Here is an 18,043-nt window from a genome sequence, read left to right on the forward strand (position 1 = left end):
TGTAAGTGACTCTCCATTTGATGAAAATCTTTTCTGTTACGTCTAGCGCAAGGGGGATCAGAAACTGGTACTGAAATAAAATGAGCGGCTGCCTCAATATGGTAAAGTCCCCTGTCTGCGAAGCAGTGGCAGTTATGCGAATGCCACCCGCAAGAGTGGGCGGTCTCATTGCTGGAACTCCAGACAGAACGTCTGCAAAAATCCAAGAGCTCTACAGATGTTCCCTCGAAAGGAAACTTCTACGTTAGGATCGTCCATCGGTGTGCCTCTACATTCCGGCGGCCATCCGTCCACATGGCTCGCAAAGCTACTTTCAACAGTTTCTTCACACTACGCACCCCGTTTTGAGGTCTCAGGGTACTGCGTGCACGGAGTCCCTTATTCCTCGTTTCTGCAGAGTAATAATGGAATGAAGCGTTGAGTGATTTTTAAAAGTGAGCAACTCATGAGGTACGTTGGAGACGACAGATCACCGCGGCACGGTCACGCTTTTGCTTCTCCGAGAGAGACAGGAAGCGTAAAAAGAACACATTACACGAGAGAGGTTTAGTAGAGGCAACAAGCCCCGCAAAATAGCTTGACTTGTCGGAACCAAAGGACGTCACATGTCTGCGACGTTGTTCATGTGGGCCATGCGCGCTTCCAGATTCTTCCGGTTGATTGCCTGAAAGGTCACGCATTGCAAGCAGCAATCGAGTCCTCTGATGATCCAAGAACAGATGTGAAGTTGACGGAGTGACTTCCATCTCCTACTGTATAGCAACATATGGGAGTGCAACTTGGCTAGCGAGTCCATCACTGTGCGTGGAATCTCAGATGCTAGTGTAGGACAAAACACATGCTGTGTGTGCAGATCAACGGCTCACAACTCGCGATCGTATTTCACTCGCTACCACGTTGTGGCCAACAAGAACAAACGCTGCAACGACGACAAACACAACATGGGAAAGACCAGAATATTTATTCTGACTTACCTTAAGACGGCGATCCTCGTACCCGTTTCCTCGAACGACACCGTCCCATCGATAGCCAGGTAAGATGCCAAAACGGTTCCGCGGTGCATCGTGGGGGCACTTGGGATGTTCTGCAACACACATTCGGGACAGACTAAACCCACGCTTGTAAACATCAAAACAACCTTAACTCCGCCAGGCCAAAGCAATTAAACGAAGATATGACTCTCACACACATTAAAACCCCCGTAGTCTGGAAAAAACATCGAAACAACCACGTCTCTCATGCTCTACGCAACCCCGTGCACCGGAGAAGCGAACTCGAAAACACACTGCTCGTCTGTTCGGGTTCTTTCCTTCTCTCTCAATATCGGGACCGCTGCGATCAGGTTCCCCCATATAATCCTCTCTGTCCGAAGATGGTCCTAATGACGAAATTGACAATGAAATATTGCGCCCAAGAGTTCATTGCAGGTGCCCAGGATGATTCATGAAGGGACACCACTTTGAGGAACAACACAGCTGACTTGACCACCTCGAGCCAGTTTCACAGTTTTGCTTATTCTCACCTTTTCCCTTTGATTGTTCAGGAACCGCTGGAGTCGCCCGACTCTCATCAGCTTTCTGAGGGACCTGGTTCATCGGATCCTCCCATCGAGCTCGGTCTTGAAGGTTTCGGTCGTACTCTTCGTCAATGTCGTACCTGGTAAATTGCAAGGAAACGGGAACATGTAGGTGCCTTTGGACATACCACACTCGCACACATACGTATTAGTAGGCACGTACGTAAGACCGTCACCACTCAACAGCCGCAAGTCCACATTTCGATTTGTATGTACAGGAACATGCGCAAGAGCGCACGTGACTGTACAACGCCGTAGCTGAAAGCGTAGGTGAGACTCGTTTGTATGTCTCCACATGCAGGTAGATGTATAATGGTGCATCCCAGACTCTTTACATCGATATATCTAATATATACAAATATAATACGCACATATGTGTACGTCCGTGTACAAGTTTATCTGTTTACGTTTCCGTACACATGTATGTACATATATATGTATCTGAAGGTCACTATCTCTTTATACATACATATATATATATATATATATATATATACATACATACATGTATATATATGCCCTCTTTCCCTCACCTTGTCAACGGCTGCTGTGCAACTTTGGCGTCTTCCTGCGCCTGCTTTTCGCGGGCTTCCTTCTGCACAAGACCCTTGCCCCACTCAAGCTCCGGTGGTGGACTCCGCTCCTTCTTGCGCCGCTTTCCTCTCTTCTGATCCTGAAAAATACCAGATGCACGCGAAGTGACGCGCAGTACACAGTTCACACAGGTCAAGAATAAACAGTACCTCTCCCTCCAGGGCTGTATATAAGCACAGTAGAATCCGATGATTAGAACTCTCAGTATTGTCTGACGTGTTGTCTGTATCTCATAACTGGAGTCACATTCAGTATCCTATAAAGATCACTTCTCCCTCTATGGCTGTGTACACGCACATCAAACGTATTAGCTTATCGCTGCACTGCTGTCGTACACGGCGGATTTACCAAAGGATTGAGTAGCCAAAACGCACACATGCACCTGCGTGTCGAATAGCCGTTTGCGAACATATGGCCTCATATCTCTAGTCTGAATGCCTCCCATATACACTGCTGTCTCATCTCCCGAACCTAGACAGAAGAAACTTGAAACGCACAACTAGATTTCCAGGACCAAAAAGGACGTCATGGGTTTGTATCACGGAGCCAAGGTTTTACGAATGCGAAAAAATTTGGGACCCCCCCGAGGCAGGCAGCATGCCTGCAGAAAAAAGGCGAGAAAGAAACCTACGTGGCAGAGGTTTTCTTACCTGGAGTTCGAGCCACTCCTCCTCAGTGATGATCCGACCCTGTCTGTCACGGTACACCACTTGGCGAACGACTTCCCGAGCGAGCTTGTCTTTTGTGAGAAGGCTTGGCTCCTTCTCTGTCCCTATACCCGACGCCCTGGAAGGGGAAACGGCCGCAAACGCGAGACACAGGAAAAGCAAATGACCGTGAGGATCTCTACTAAAGCCGTAGTAAAGAGGGCCAAAGCGAACACTGAGTCAACGAACACGTTCAGAAGTGTTACTGAAAGGCGGGAAGCGAACAGGTAATCCTGGACCGCTCTTTCCACCGTTTTCGGGTCCAAATATCTTGATAACGATGTGGCTGGTAAAGCGAGACAGACAACGGCAAAACGCCCGTGACGAACACGCTCGGGATTGATGAAAGACACACTGAAAACGACACCGATGAATGAGGCACGGCCGCTGTGGAGGCGGCACGAAAGACTGCGAATGGGCGTTTGTCGAAGCTGGAAGAAGCCGCCTTCGCCGAGCGAGCACGCAGAAAAAGAGTTGGTCATGAAAATCGAAACACGCTTCGAACGCATCTCGACGCAACTGTGCCCTACCTGTAGTCGTCGAGTGTTAAGAGCCCCGTGGACTTTGAGCCTCTAGACTCACTCCGTCGCTGCACCTCCTCTCGGCCTCGTTTGTCGCTGTCGCTTTCTCGCCCTGACATTTCATTCCTCGACCCCCCATCTCGTCTTCGCGGCGGGGACAGGTCCCGGTCAGTGCGGCGCTCGGGCGACCGGGATTTGCGTCTCTCATGAGAGTCGAGAAAAGCGGAAGAGCAAGAGAGTTGCGTTGTCTGACTCGGCACTGAAGAGGGCGTAGGCCTTCGTCGAGGCGGCGAGAGATCTTCTCCCTGCCTTAACCTCTGTACATCTCCTGGAGAACCCGAGTTGCCTTCTTCTCTGCTGGTTCCCCTTCTTCGAGGCGGAGACAAATCCTCTCGCTCTCGCTCTGCAGACAGCCCGTCACTCACCGGCGGCCACCTTCTGGGAGGAGACATGTCCTTTCTTTCCCTCTTGACGACCTGTCTCTCTGTCGACAAAGCGTTCGCATGCAGTTTCCCAGAAGCTAGCGACAAGGCGTCTCGAGCGCCGCGTTCTAGGCTTCCTCTCTCGTCCTGTCGGGATCTCTCTGTCGAGCGTTCCCTGTCCTCCGACGAACCCCCCGCGTTGCGTCTGCGTCGCAGTGGCGACAGGTCAGGGCGTTCTTCGCCGACGTCGAGGCGTTCATTAGGGCCTTTGCCTTCGACTCCTGGCTTCTGACTGCGTTCAAAAGGTGCATTGAAGACCGCCAAGTCGATGTCGTTTTCTTGTTTGATTCCGGAAACCGTGGAACTCGCAGATTCGCCTATGCCCTTTTCTTTCCCCACTTCCTCGCCTACGTCCGAAGCAGGCTTCTTCCTGGAAGCGCCCCTGTCGTCCCAGTCGCTGTCTTCGTGTCTGCTTGGTCCTGCATCTTCCCGTCTCCTCTCGGCTAGGTTGAGGACGCCCCCGCCCCGAGCGCCGCTGTCACGAGGGAGGCCCATTTCCCTAGCCTCTTGGTCTCGCACAATTGCATGCACGCGCTTCGCCTGCAGTTCATTCAGAGCCACGTTTCGGCCGTCTGCGTCGACGACGACGATGTCCTCCTTGTCCTGGTGTTCGTCAGACCCCTCGGAGTCGAAACCTTCCTCCAGCTGGTACGCATACGCCTTGCCGTTCCCTGCAACTGTAGGGCGAAGGACGCGCCCAAACTGGGCGGCGTTGAAGGCTAGAGAGCCCCCAGGACGCCTTCGAGCAGGCGCCCTGACATCGACCTCCTCCGAAGCGTCGTTGAGGCGAAACCCCGTTTCCCGGCTCCCCTCGGAGGCCCCGGGGCCTTTCCTCTTCTTCTTCCCCGATGTTCCGCCGCTGTCTGACCCGCCCTTCGCCATGTACTTCTTCAAGTAGTCCAGTTTCGAAGCACTCGAAGAGGTCGACGATCCCGAGTGAGTCGACTTCTTGGAAGATGAACTCATTTTGGGGACCAAAAGAGGGGGAGCAAGTGTGGAGACTGACGGAGAAGAAAAACGCTTCTTGGTAGTACAATGAAGCGCTAGGAGAGGAGACACCTTAACTATTTGAGAAAAATGGATTACTTGAAGTTATTTCTGTAGGAGAGAAAAAAAATACTGGCCGATGCGGAGGTCTATATCAACACGAAAGATGTGCTGTAACGCAAGAAACGGGCGAACTGCTTCATTGCCATTTTCAGTTGCTATACGGGAGAGTAAGTAAACGAAAACCGTTTCCTAAAGCAGACGGAAGCCGGCACCGCTGAGGAAGTGAACAAATCAGAAAGAAGTATTCACCGATGCCACCATGTCCACGGAGGCAAGACAAACACGTGGGGGTGGAGAGGGCGATAAAAATGGTGAGCAATTCCCTCGAAAAAGATCGAGGAAAATGACACGCCTTCTGTCTCAGCAAATTCTTCCGATGGAAGGTGACGCAAAAGGGCAATGCATGCGCTCTCGTGAAAAGGAAACACCGCGGAAGCCTTCCGGTTAAAGTCCTTCTATACAGGAGGGACGACACTATCTCGGAGAGCCCCTTCAAAAGTGAAACCGGAGAAGAAACAGAGAGGCTACGCAGAGGTATTCGAAATACAGAGTCAGCGACATAGCAAAGGGTCGAACCATGAACAGATTTCCTGAAGTCGAGCTCGGGAACTTGTTTCAGCAACCCTCAGGGCTATCCGTCAACACCCCGAAACCGGGAAACAGTTCGGCGCTATCGAATAGGAGAGGTATCCAACAATTGCCTTCCAAAGGAAGAACACTGGTACGGGAAAGGCCGCGTGCAACATTACAAGTTGTGTCCCCTGTTTCTCCCTGGTTAACCGGCGGTGGCATCCTCGTCGTCCTCCGGGGCACAACACACCCCAAAACCCGCGTGCGGTTCGCGCAAAAGACGGAGATTCAGAATTATGTGAATAAGACCAGTTTAGTATCCGCTGTAGACGCAAAAGCAAAAACGGAGCAGGAAGGGGAGCTTTCTAATGAAAGCCGTGTGGCAAAAAAACCGACTACACATGCGCCATCACAGAAGAGTGTGCCTCTCCCCTTGGTGAAACTATACGCCGACGGCCACAGCTTCTCCACCTGGAGAAACAAAATAAAAAACAAAAGGCCGTTTTATAAGACGAGTTGCCAGAATGCTGACGAATCCTTGTCTGATGCACAAGAATTGCTGATCATGCAGGGGTCGCCTCGGTTCGGATACGTCAGAAAAACTGCATGCAGACCGCCACAGATTCGAGCAGTCGCACCGGTTCCTGAGGTTTCGTTTCATCCTTTCACGACTTATCCAACTCAATATCACGACAGGTTGCTTGTGTATCCAAATGCATTTGGATTCAAAGCACTGTTCTGTGCTGTGGAGAGTGCGGGTAGCTCTTCATCTTAGCCAGACACGAGTACCTGTCATTCCCCTCAATCCAATCTGAGTAGGAGATTCCCTACTGCTCTCATACACATATTAGACTCTTTTGAGGAGAAACAGGGAAACAAAAGCGCAAAGTATCTGCCTGAATGCGAACACGTGAGGGGGAACCTCGATGGTTCAATAGCAGTAGCCGTTGACCCGTCCATGGGCACATCGACGAGGGCGGAGACCCACAAACGCTCCACTATACTATAACACTTGAGAACTTTTTCGCTACTGAAATGAGAGTGACCAGGTCCATTCAAGCATAGTAAATGCTTGTAATCATGCCTTGTTCCAAGGTCAGAAGAAACTAGCCACATGGTAGCTGCTACCTGACACGCAAGTATGACTGCTCGTCGGGCAACATTCTTCGTGATAGAACATGTGGAGTTTGTTGGCAAGAGGCTGAAATGTGGAACGATTCTGTCCTTAGAAAACGCACAGGCAAAGTGTTTCTTTCCCCCATGTCAGGCAGCGTCAATTATTGCGAAGACCGCGATACGCTGGTGCCAAACGGTAAATTGGTGAATCCGTGGCCCATGTACCTACTCACGGGTGGGCCACAGGTCTTCCAGAATTCGTAGTGTTCACGTGATAGTGCTCGTTCTAAAAATGTACAAGTTAATTGCAAATGAGTAAACCTATGTACTAATGTTGGCCTGGCGATCTTTCTTTCTCAAGCTGCCGAAGGAACTCGAGCAAGCCAGTTCCAGTACGCCCTTTCTCGAAAACACAGGCAGTGGCATGTTTTAGGTTTTAAAATCTGATCGACAAGTCAGGGGTCTTGGCAACTGGCGTAGCAGCTTCTGGTAGATTTTCGCAGGAAACGCTTCCCTATTTAATCATACTCCTGCATGCTGGCACTAATTTGCCGTGTATCGCAGGAGTTTGGGTAACATCACTCTAGTACTTCAGCAAAGAGTCTTGTGGTTTCAGATTGTCGATCATCTGTAATTTATTATGTGTCTGATTCAGATTACGAGGCAAAAAGTTTTCATGTGTGTCTTGTGTCTTGTGTCCGTCATAAAGTCAAAAAAGTGAAACTGTAAGTCACCAAGTGGGGCTGCGGTTCGGTTTGGACGTCAATTTATCCGCTTTACAAGACTGAAGGCTCCTTAGTTAGTGACTTCTGCTTATGCAGAGGCTATAGCACAAGAGCAGCGACAATATGAGTGGCGGAACTTGGAAATTAACACGTTCTTGCTGATCATCTCGTGGGTACATCCGTTTCCTTCAAGGGTGACGAGCCACGGAGGCCAGATTCAATAGCTACTGTCCTCTAACCTTGATGTTCTGCAAATATGCGGCTTGAAAATGATCGATCGTCCCACAATCGGTCTCATATCACTCTTGTGGAACTGATAAACTATGGAAGACAACAAAGCTCGTATCTGGACAGATATCAGGAAGTTACGTATCCAAAAAGATGGAACACTAGCCGGTTAGCCTCTCCAAAGAATTCAGAGGAGCGAGAAAGTGCTATTGTATTTGTCTTTTGATATTATGGTTTTAGTCTTTACATTACTTTAGTAGGTACAGCTGTAACTGTGCAGTGCCCCCGCCGGTCTTGCTGTGAGAGCGATACACTCACTGGTTCTTATTTCTCGATGCTCAAGGCTGTTGAGCAGACTACTGGCGTAGCGTATCCCAAGGTTTCCTGAGCCGCTTTTCATTCTTCTTTTACTATCTAGTTCTGATCCTGAATCTGGTCGCAACCATTTTCAGTTTTCCGCCTATATCAAAGCCACACATCAGTCAAACTACGCGTAGCAGCTAGCAGAGGTACCGGTGGCGGGTAGAGGTTCTAAGTAGATGCAGACTCGCGATGTCCTTGCAAGCCAAGGGTGGAATATGCGTTCGAAAGTATTCTCTTCACGATTCAGAACCGAGACGCGTTCCGCCCGCGAATGAAGAATCACCTTTACAAATGAGTGCACGTCTAGCGTTTGAAGGAACACACCTAGCTGCATGCATCTGCTGGACTGCATGCTCTGAGAAGAATCGCCATTCTCAATGGTTACTCAAATGCGACTTTCGTTTCCAAGTATGCTAACTAGTGTTCAAATGGACACAGTTGCGAATTGTCTAAAAGCGTGTTTTTAATTCTCGAGCGCCTGATGAAGTAGCCCAGGCCTTCAGGGGGCTGATACCCGGATCTGCAGGTAGGGCTTTCCTACGAATCGACGGGTGGGTGTAGTACGGCTTGTGACCGTTTTGCCTGCCTACTGTTCAAGTTGAACTTTGTTATGTGTGTCTGGTCGTATTGCAAGCTTGTGTCACTCTCCATTAAGTCAAGAATAAGGCCTTTCAGGCGCAGTTGAGTATGATTCGTCTGCAAAGGCACAGCCAATAGAACCGGTTCTGGATGTCCTCGGTGGACAGTTTCTTCCGCAAAAGTGCCTCATAACTCCTGAAATATAAGTGCTTGTTTGAATGAGGCAATTCCGCCACTTTTTTCTGCTTTGTACGTGGGTGCCCTTTCCTGTCTTCCGCTCCCCGAGTCGCGTCCAAGCCATCATGCCGTTGCGCCGTCCGCTTTGCCCCGACGGTTCTCTCCAGCAGGGGCTTTGAAAGTGGTATTTAAAGAAGACAGACGCGCTTCACCATCCTTTTCGCTTTTTTTCTCCATGTATTTCCCTTTGTGTCCTCCGGATTCCCCCGCTCGTAGTCTGCAGCCGTCTGCCTTCGTTGCGCGAGACTCACCTGGTTCAGGTGTCAATACACAGCGAACCGGCAGTTTCTCTCGCACTGGGGCGCCGTCATCACTTCAGCCACACCATGTCATTTCCACTTCTCTCCACGCTCACAGATCGGGGGCAATGTTTGCTCCGTCCTGTGCGTCTGTACCGTCGCCAGTGTGTGTGTCGTCTGCTCAGAACGGTTCAGCTTCGACTCCGAGTCTCGCTTTGTTGAGAGTCCTGCCTGAGCGAGAGTTGAAACTGGTAGAGCACTTCGCCGTTTTGTGTCGCCTTGAAAGGCAGGTCGAAGCGCAAGTCGCTCGCCTTTCCGGGCTCCGTGACCGCATGCATGCACAGAACGCTCGGCTCCAGTTCCAGCTCCAGCAGCCGCGGCACCTTCGCGCCGACCGGGGAAACCGCAGACAGAGAGACCGCTCAGACGACGAAGATGCAGGCTTCGAGAGCGAGGGAGAAGAGGGAAAATCGACATCTCTTCTTCTCAACGACGCTGGCCAGCCTCTTCCGAGCAACTCCGACGCCATTCACATATGGACGCTGCGAAACCGCCTGCAGCACTTTTCGAAGGGCAGCAGCCGGGCGAAGCTGTCCGCGGCAGCCAGCAAGGCGGGTGCCTTGGTGTGTGTGTCCACCGCAGTGGGGAGGAAGACGCGCGGAGCGCAGGGAAAGGACTTGGAAAAGAAAGTGAATTCTCTCCTCGCAGGCTGGGATAACGCGCGAGGCGACCCGGGGTGGAGCAGCGCCGTTCTGCGCTGGCAGCTCGACAGACTCAAGGTGAAGAGGCGACGGCGAGTGAAGAAGGAAGAAGAGGAAGGGGATGACGAAGAAGACGGAGACGTGAAGTCCAGTGAGCACGCCGAGAAGGAAGAAGAAGAGGAAGAAGGAGAGGGCGTCATGCGAGAGCGTATGGCAGGGGTCAGTCTACGAGTCTTCCGGGCCTTTGTCAAGGAGGTAAGAGAGTTAACACTCGAATGCACAAGACGAACAAAGACTTGCGAAGACTCTGGACTCACGTATGACACCTGGACGTGCTGTACTGCTCTTGAATGGATGCCAAGGTTCTCCCACTTCCTCTGTGATTCTTTTTTCGAGAGCGCAGTCGAGAATGCTCCCTATGGGATGTAGGAAAGCACTTCGAAGACACATTCGGGGGGTTAGACTTCGTTTCGCCCGCACAGACCTGGCCATTGCTCGTGCATATCTCATGACTTGTGGTTCTCCTCTCTCCGGCTCTTCCTGTTCTCCCGTCGCCTTCCTGTATCTGTCTCGGTGTCTCCGGCTCTTACTTCTGTCTTTACACGTTTGCTCAGATGGTTACTTCTGTCGCTTGGGGTTGTTCTGCTTTCTTTCTCTTCGCAGCTGTACAGGACCCTGGTATCCATTCCAATCCCGGAGCATGCAGTTCGCGCTCTCTTCGACCACTGCCGCCTCCAGCCTTCTCCACTCGCCCTTCCTGCCTTGCCTTCGGCCTCTGAGCTGGCAGACGACTCGTTTCTTCCCGCCACACCTGGAGAGCTCCACCCTTCGAAGCTGCTCTACGCGACTCGCAGTCTCCTCCTCGCCTGGCGACGACTGGCTCTCCCCTCCGCGTCGTTCACCTCCGTCTCGCCAGGAGACCGTCATGGAGGTCCGCTTCCCGCCAGAGTCCCGAGCTTTGCCGAGGTGCTCCGAGCCGTGTGTACAGCGGTCTCTGCGTCGCTCCCGAAGAGCGTGTCCTGGGCCTTCACGCCTTCCGAGTGTCTCTCGAACTTTGTCACGAGTGTCCAGCCCTCTGACGCATCGCTCTTGCCTTCCCTTTTCCTCCCAGCTACCCGTGGTGGAGAGCAGCGGCCTGACAGCGTTTCGTTTTCAGCCTCTACGGTGCACGTACACAAGGGGCCTGGCGAGCAAGGTTGCCTGAGCGCCGGCGCTCCGGGGCCTTCCTCGTGGGACTATGGTTCCATGTCTCTTCCAAGCCTGTCTCGAGAATGCACTCAAGGCGTGGATGCGCCGGAGCACGATTTCCGCCTCTTGGCGACAGTCGAAGAGGCCATCCTTCGAGGACTGCGGCAGGTCCTGGGAGGCGCTTCACCGGGCAAAGCTACGGACGAAAATGCGCTTGGACACCACGCTCTTTCAGGGCCGGCACCTCGCCCTGTCGAGGGCACAGCTCGCGCACAAGGACCCGCAGGGCTGGAGGAAAGAGGATTCGCCGAGGCAACGGATGCGCTTGCTCTAGCAGTATTGCCTAACGCGGGAGCACAGAATGAAAACACAGAGACAAAAGGAGACACTTGTAAGGGCGCGAGTCTCGTCGGGACCGGGACGACGCTGGATGGGGCAATTCGAGCAATTTTGGCGAGGCCAGAGAAAGTCCCCATCCTGTACTTCTCGTCTCTCTTGACGCAGCCAGTGCCTCCCTTCGCCGTCTTCCAGGTGTATCTCCACCTGAGGAAGCGCAGCACAGAGCAACACGGCCTTGTCTGCCACCGCAGATGGTGGTCGCCAGAAGAAGACGCTGCTCTCCTGCGAGCGGTCGACACAATGGGCGTTCAGCAGAGAGGCGCAGGGAAGTGGATGAAAGTCGCTGCCCTTCTGCCTGGGCGCACCAACAACCAGTGTCGAGCTCGGTATCTCTACCTTGCGGTGGTGAGTGGTTCGTCCTTCTTCCGCTAGGGGGAAACTGGCAATGCTGGCTTCGGCCTTTCGGGGAAACAAACAATTTTGGAGAGAAATAAAAAACATCAAAAATCATCGGACCTAGCAATGATGCGTTTCCACGTCTCACACAGAAACATTCACGAGCACATGTATAGACATCTGTATGTTACGTATATACGTAGAGTGTCTGCATGTATGCATTTGAACGTTTGACATTTTTGTAGACTGCCGCGCTTCTATCATGCATTTAAACGATGTGAGAGACTACAAGGTTGGTACCTGAGTCTCGTTGTGTATTTGTGAGTATTTCCTTGCTTCCTTGCGTCAGGAGGGAAAGCGACACGGACTCTTTTCGGCGTTGGAGGACCTTCGATTGCAGGTGCTTGTCTCCTGCTACGGCAGGGGCTCGTGGGGCAAAATTGCGAGGCACCTTCGGGGCAGGACTGAGATGAAGTGCCGAGAGAGGTTCGTCCACCGTACTCGTTTTATCTTCGGTCAGTGGTGTGATTTGTCTCCCGTCACAGTGAATTCTCCGTTTAGTGAGTGTCTCCGAATTCTGTGAAAGCAGTGGATTATTTTTACTCATCATACACAGTTGCGCGTAAGCATACGTTCATCTCAGTGTCTATCTATCTACATAGAGATATCTATCTATCTTTATATATACATATGTGCAAGTATGGATATACACAGATTCGGGCTACTGTTTGGGTAGGCTACGTATATATATATATATATATAGGCTTTTTTCTTTTATGCTCAAGTTCGTTGCTGTCTTTGTGTGTTTTCATTTGGGTCTTACGTAGTATCCTGTGTGGATTGTTTTTTGCGCGTGGATTCGCCTGGGTGTCTTGCTTGTCAGGTATGAAAATTGTCTGCATGACGAGAGCAAGACGCTTCTCTGGACCTCGAGCGAGATGTCTCTGCTTCGCGTTGCTGCCGACTTCTTCCAACAGGACTGGCCAGCCGTTGCGGTAAGAGCCATGCGTCCTGGTTCTGCTAGTTTTCTTGTCTCCTAATCGTGTGACGTTCAGAGTGATTCCGTCGAACACGTCTCTGTGATATATGCCGGTTTAGATAGGTATTGGATCTGAGTCTGGAATGCAGAAACAGCATCTTGTTCTCAGCGGCTCTCATACAGAGTTTCTGCGACAACATCTTCTTTTGTCCTTTTTCGGTGTCGATGCTTCGCCGTGATGAGACCTGCTCGCTTCCTCTGTCCGTGCATGTTGTCTTTGTTTGTCGGTTATGGATTCTCTTGTGCTATCGGAGCATAGTTAAGAGGGAAAAAATTGTGAAGATAAAGCACCCATACCAACTCCGTTTGTCTCTCCGGAAGCAAATATAAGAGTAAAGCAGAGAACGGCTACCTTGGTTGTTCGTGCCCGATACTTGGAGGCGTAATGCGTTTTCTAGGTACCGCGCTGTTTTTGTTTATTCATTAAAGATAAACCGCTGTGGGTCGCGGAAGGCTCGGCTGCCTCCTGAGGCTGCACTAGTTAGATGTCAGTATCCTACGGCTTTAAAAGAGGGAAATTTGCCCTCCAAAAGAGATTGGGATTTGACTCTCGTGCGGCGTGAAGGTAAGAGGATGATCTAAAGCTTGTAACGGTGTCTCAACTCCTCTTCTCCATTTTTCATGGATCTTTATGTCTCGCAGCGCGTGATTTGCGGCCGACCTGCGCAGCAGTGCAGAGAGAAATTTGAAGAGTTGGAGACAGAAGCAGAGATAGAGCAAACCGCTATTCAGTTTCTTCGTCGTTTTCCGGAGATGCCTGTCCACCAAGCAGATTCTTGGGAAGCTGAGGCGAGTACCAAGTAGGCAGCAGCGACGAAAGAAAGGCGAATTAAGAGAGAGAGGCAGAGGAAACAAAGAGGTTGACCGGTGCATGCAGCAGTGTCTCCATGTCGCCGTTTTTTGATTTCGTTTTTGGATACTTTTACACAGACGAGAGCCTTGATCATTGCTGCCTGTGTAGAATACGTAGAATTGTCTGCTCTATCAGTGTCTCTTTGTTTCCGTGTGAACTGCCAAAGAATTCACATGGAGTCTGGCGGTCGGTGTATAGACGGAGAACGGCAGGCATCGAAGGATTCGGATGCCTGTCGGTTAGAGCACAGAAAACAGAAGATGTGTGTGTTTGTTTGATCCGTCCCTGTTCCATTGCCGAGAGCGCCCCTCTAGAACCAGGACCCATGGCTGCAATTGTTCTCTTCTCCACCTTTCTTTACGTCTAACTTCAAGCCACTGCATGCTGCACTTCCTCTTTCATATGTAGTAGACGTGGTCATGTGTTGCTCTACGCGTTGGTGGGCTGTTGGTTTAGATCTTGAAGGTCTCTGTTTACCGGATCCAAGGTGTATTGTACCAGCGTGGTTTTGCGAATGCTTAGTATGTCTGTGAGTCTATTCCGGGCATATCTTGTACTTTACCGGCATTGTTCTCTTTTAGTCTGTAGTCAAAAACAAATTACTCGAATCGTTGTCGCAGTATTCTGAAGAACTCACGCTTGGGCACTGATATCTTTTTCACTGACACGCCCGGACCGGTGTGTGTTTCTTTTCTCGTTTGGGTTCTTCCTCCAGAAAGAGAGGCACCACTGTGTCTCTTAGGCAGGTCTGTAGATCCAGCACTGCTTCACTTGTGGGAATACCGGAGACCGAGAATACTCTTTGGAATTGTATGTATTTGCATGCTGGAGTGCATGTATACTTAAATTCGACAAATTCTAGTTGATTTGTAAACAGTTTCGTGGCCTGATGAAAAGTTTACTGAGTTTAATTGTAGACTGTGTGGCTTCTCCCTTTAGGTCGGCGGTCGTCGCTTGGGCGGAGGCTCATTTGTTGTATCTCCTCCGTTTCTTCGTTTGTGCTTGCGGGCACCTCTTTGCGGATTCTGTGCGAAAGGCAGCCTCAGAAGGTCTTCTTTCTTTTGCATCTTTTCCAGCCTTTCAGGTGGAAGAGCCCAGAGAGCAGGAAGGGCCTCTGAAGACAAACGCGAGGGGAGGAAGTCAGGAGACGCACCGCCCAAAGAGGCAGACAGATGTGCGCGGCACAGGAGAGCGAGAGAGACTTGTTCGTGGCATTGATGCAGGTCCATCTCCTGCTGCGCGTTCTGCCGCAATCCAGTTTGCCAAGTAAAAATCCAAATCGAAATTCCTTCATCAATATGATGTCAAGAGGGGCGACAGTGAACGTACAAATACATCTATGTATTTTCAGGTGTACGGGTACGAGGCAGATATTCATAGGCCGTTCCATTCTTGTATACATCTATATGTAGTGTTTATGTATGCTCATGTGAATGTTTACAATATTTTCCTCAATGTGAATCTACGACGGGTACTGCATGCAGGGGAAACCTTGATGGGCCTAAAGGACAGAGGATTACCATTGTTTTTGGTCCATTGAATTACGAGGGTGAGAGGCCCCAGAGAGGATGGAAAACAGATTGATTCATTTGACTTATGAATGGTGACTTCAACCTGCGTCTCCCTTGCACTGTTGCTCCATATATTTTCTTCGTTTTTCCATGTCTTTTACAGGTATCTCGAGGCGCTTTACGCATTGCTTCTTCCCGCTTCTCGACGCTCGGCTGTCTCGAAGCCCGCGGACCCTCTGTCCGGCGCTCAGCCGACTGTTGTCGGAAGCTCTCTTGGGAGTCGTGATGTGGTTCCTTTCCAAGGAGAAAGTGGAACGACTGTCAGCCCCGATCAAGCGTGTCTGTCGTCATTTCCTCCACAGTGTCCAGAACCTCGGTCTCTTTCCTCGCCTCCCCCCTTCACTCCGTCCGCAATGTGGGCAACCGCTCACTCAGATGATCGTTTCCCAGCTCTTGGAGACCGCAGTCACCTTTCTTTTGCTTGCCCCCCAAACTCGCTGGCGACCGCGCTTCGCTGTCTCCCTTCGGTGTCACTTCAACAGACTTTGTCCCCCAATTCTCCTGCTTCTTTGTCTCCCCTTCTCTCATTTGAGAAACACACCGGTGCCTCAGGGGAGACACTGCAGGGGTCTCGAGGGCCGGAGGTGCGGACCGACGCTTCGGGCGCAAGCGGGGCAGACGAGGTGGAGATCCCGAGCGATGCTGGAGTCGCCTGTCTCTTCCTGCTTCTCGCTGTCGAGAAAGGTGTAGGTCTAGGCTTAGGCGAACAGGCCCCCAGACTGGTGAGTCTGTACAAGAAGGGGATTCGTGAGTGGAAATCGAAGCTGGCAAACAAGGGAGAGACATGGGAAGACAGCGGGACAGTCGACACCGGAAAGGTGAGTCCATGTTTAGATCTTTCAGAGACTCGGAGTCAAGTGATGCGTATAGGCGAACTCAGGGAGGAAACTCTGGAAACTATCGCGGAGGTCCCGCATCCGCACCAGTCTCCTCTGGGGTCTGGGTCTTCGTGTCTGCCGGACCCGAGGCGCCCTGCCCACATGGCTCCGGTGGTGGCGGCAAGTCTCCTCCAGTGGCTAGCTGTCTCCGGTGGCGCCGGGGGCCCGCGCCCGAATCGGGCTTCAGAGTCGACGGCGCTGGAAGAACGACAGGCGCTCTCTAACCCTCCAGCCGAGAGGGACGGGGAGCCGTCGGTGGTGGCAAGTGACTCTGAAGAGCATGCACAGACAGAGGTTTGCTCTGAGCCTAGCGCCAGTGAGGGCGCGCGAGGCCAGTCTAATTTTGACAAACTCGTCGGGTTTATGTCTCACGAAAAAGGACAGAGTTATGCCACCGTCCCCGCCAAGCGACCCGCTCTCAGGTGTCTCCAGCAGCGCCCCTTGCCTGCCGCCTTGGTTGAAGCTGCAACGCAGGCGGCCGCGACCGAAATGAAACTGCGCGGGTTGGACCCTCGACTTGTTTCGGACGCTTCAACTGCCGGGAAAGATAGACGGAAGAAGGCCAACCAAGTTCTTTCACGATGCTCGCGTGCGACCCGTGCACCGACAGAGCGAGGCCAGCGCCTACCCCAGCGCATCGCCGCGGGCTTGGAGGTAGGGTCAGAATCTAGGATCGATGAGCGGCTAGGAGCTTCCCAGGAGGTTGAGAGCTCGCGTGTCTCTCAATTTGGAGACCAGGAATCGGGAGGAAATGGCAGCAAGACGAGACGGTACTACGCACAAGTGCCAAGAAGGCAAGTCTCTGCGCGCGGGCGGCAACGGGAAGGGTCAGGGCGAGGACGAAGGGCGCAGGAAGGAAGTACAGAAGGAGGCCCGGATGATGGGGATATGAAGGAAGCCGAGACACAGGAGACAGGGGAGAAAAGAGGCCATATGAAGGGGGGGAGTAAGCGGGGAAGATCCCGTGGGGTCAAGAAGGGAGGGATGGAAGAGCCTCAGTCGGCACTAGAGCGCCCTAGAAGAGGACGAAAAGGGGGACGAGAGATTTGTGACGATGTGGGGGAGAAGCACCGTGACCAGAATGCGAGCGTTGAAGACAGGAGAAACGGTGAAAAGGGTTGGCCAACGGCACACGTGGAAGAAAGACAGTTCTGGAAAGGCGACACGGAAACTGTAGACGAGACACACACCCAACGAGTAGGCCAGAGAAGAAGGGATGAAAAGAACAGAGATGAGACAGAAATGCAACCGGGGGAGATATTCGCTGACAGTGGCGTTGCTGAAGGGTTGCCCATCGGAAGTGCCGGAGAGGTCGACGTGGGCCAGATGTGCGAGAGAGCTGTGGTGGGCCTGCCACTCGTGGATGGCAGAACGGGGAAGAAATTTACGGAAGTGGAAGCTTACACAATTGCCAGAGAGGTTGAAGAGAAGATCAAAGCAATGTATGAAGCTCCAAAACCTGCAGAATAAACTTGCGCTCAGTGAAGAACACACTTTTTCTGGATGCTTTCGATAGGGGTGCAAATACGGTCACAAGCAAGTGCGCATGTATTTCCACGTCTACATGTACATACATTTATAAATTCAGATACACTTGTGCAGCGTGTCGAGTTTGAGTTAACGCTCCACAAGGGACGAAGGCACAACATAGTGCGGCGTGCACATCCCCAATCAATATAGATCAGAAAGCATCCTTGGGGCATATCAGAATTTTAGGAGAATTTTAGGGGACGGAGGAAGGTCTGTCGAACCGCATTGGGAGGTGACTTGTTGAGGATCCCAGTTCACGAGTTAAAACCTAGCAATGAACTTGGAAATCTTTCTTGTGAAAGCTTCTGTACAAAAACACAGGACACAGTGGTTTGTATACTGTCGGTGGGCTGTCGCTCGGTGCGAATTCCCGCGCTCCGCGAACGCTGTTTATATTGGGGAAGATTTCGCGTTCCTAGCGTTCCTGGTTTTGTATATTGATGTTTGGTTTGGTAGTCTTCTACCTCCTTCGTGTAGATGTACATGATTCCATCAATTGAAGAGGCGTAACGCGTTGTTTCCCAGTCTTCTCTACCCGGTTGTCATACGTATGAACGATTT

The 18,043-nt window shown here is 51.6% G+C and overlaps 2 protein-coding genes across 2 annotated transcripts; one reads left to right on the top strand and one right to left on the bottom strand.

Moving 5' to 3' along the window:
- Positions 1–601: 601 nt before the first annotated feature.
- Positions 602–4,846, bottom strand: TGME49_264130 (hypothetical protein; the record flags this gene model as incomplete). The annotated part of the gene is made up of 6 exons (XM_002365462.1): positions 602–664; positions 975–1,084; positions 1,523–1,656; positions 2,110–2,249; positions 2,821–2,956; positions 3,408–4,846. 6 exons carry the CDS (start codon positions 4,844–4,846, stop codon positions 602–604), a joined length of 2,022 nt encoding a protein of 673 aa, XP_002365503.1.
- A 4,077-nt stretch (positions 4,847–8,923) lies between these two features.
- On the top strand, positions 8,924–17,825 carry TGME49_264120 (Myb family DNA-binding domain-containing protein; the record flags this gene model as incomplete). Its single annotated transcript, XM_018781354.1, has 7 exons — positions 8,924–9,943; positions 10,352–11,620; positions 11,961–12,097; positions 12,495–12,606; positions 13,293–13,450; positions 14,443–14,769; positions 15,178–17,825. 7 exons carry the CDS (start codon positions 8,924–8,926, stop codon positions 17,420–17,422), a joined length of 5,268 nt encoding a protein of 1,755 aa, XP_018637189.1. The 3' UTR covers positions 17,423–17,825.
- Positions 17,826–18,043: the final 218 nt, after the last annotated feature.

The sequence above is a fragment of the Toxoplasma gondii genome, chromosome VIIb (assembly GCF_000006565.2).
Source record: "Toxoplasma gondii ME49 chromosome VIIb, whole genome shotgun sequence".
Lineage (NCBI taxonomy): Eukaryota > Apicomplexa > Conoidasida > Eucoccidiorida > Sarcocystidae > Toxoplasma > Toxoplasma gondii.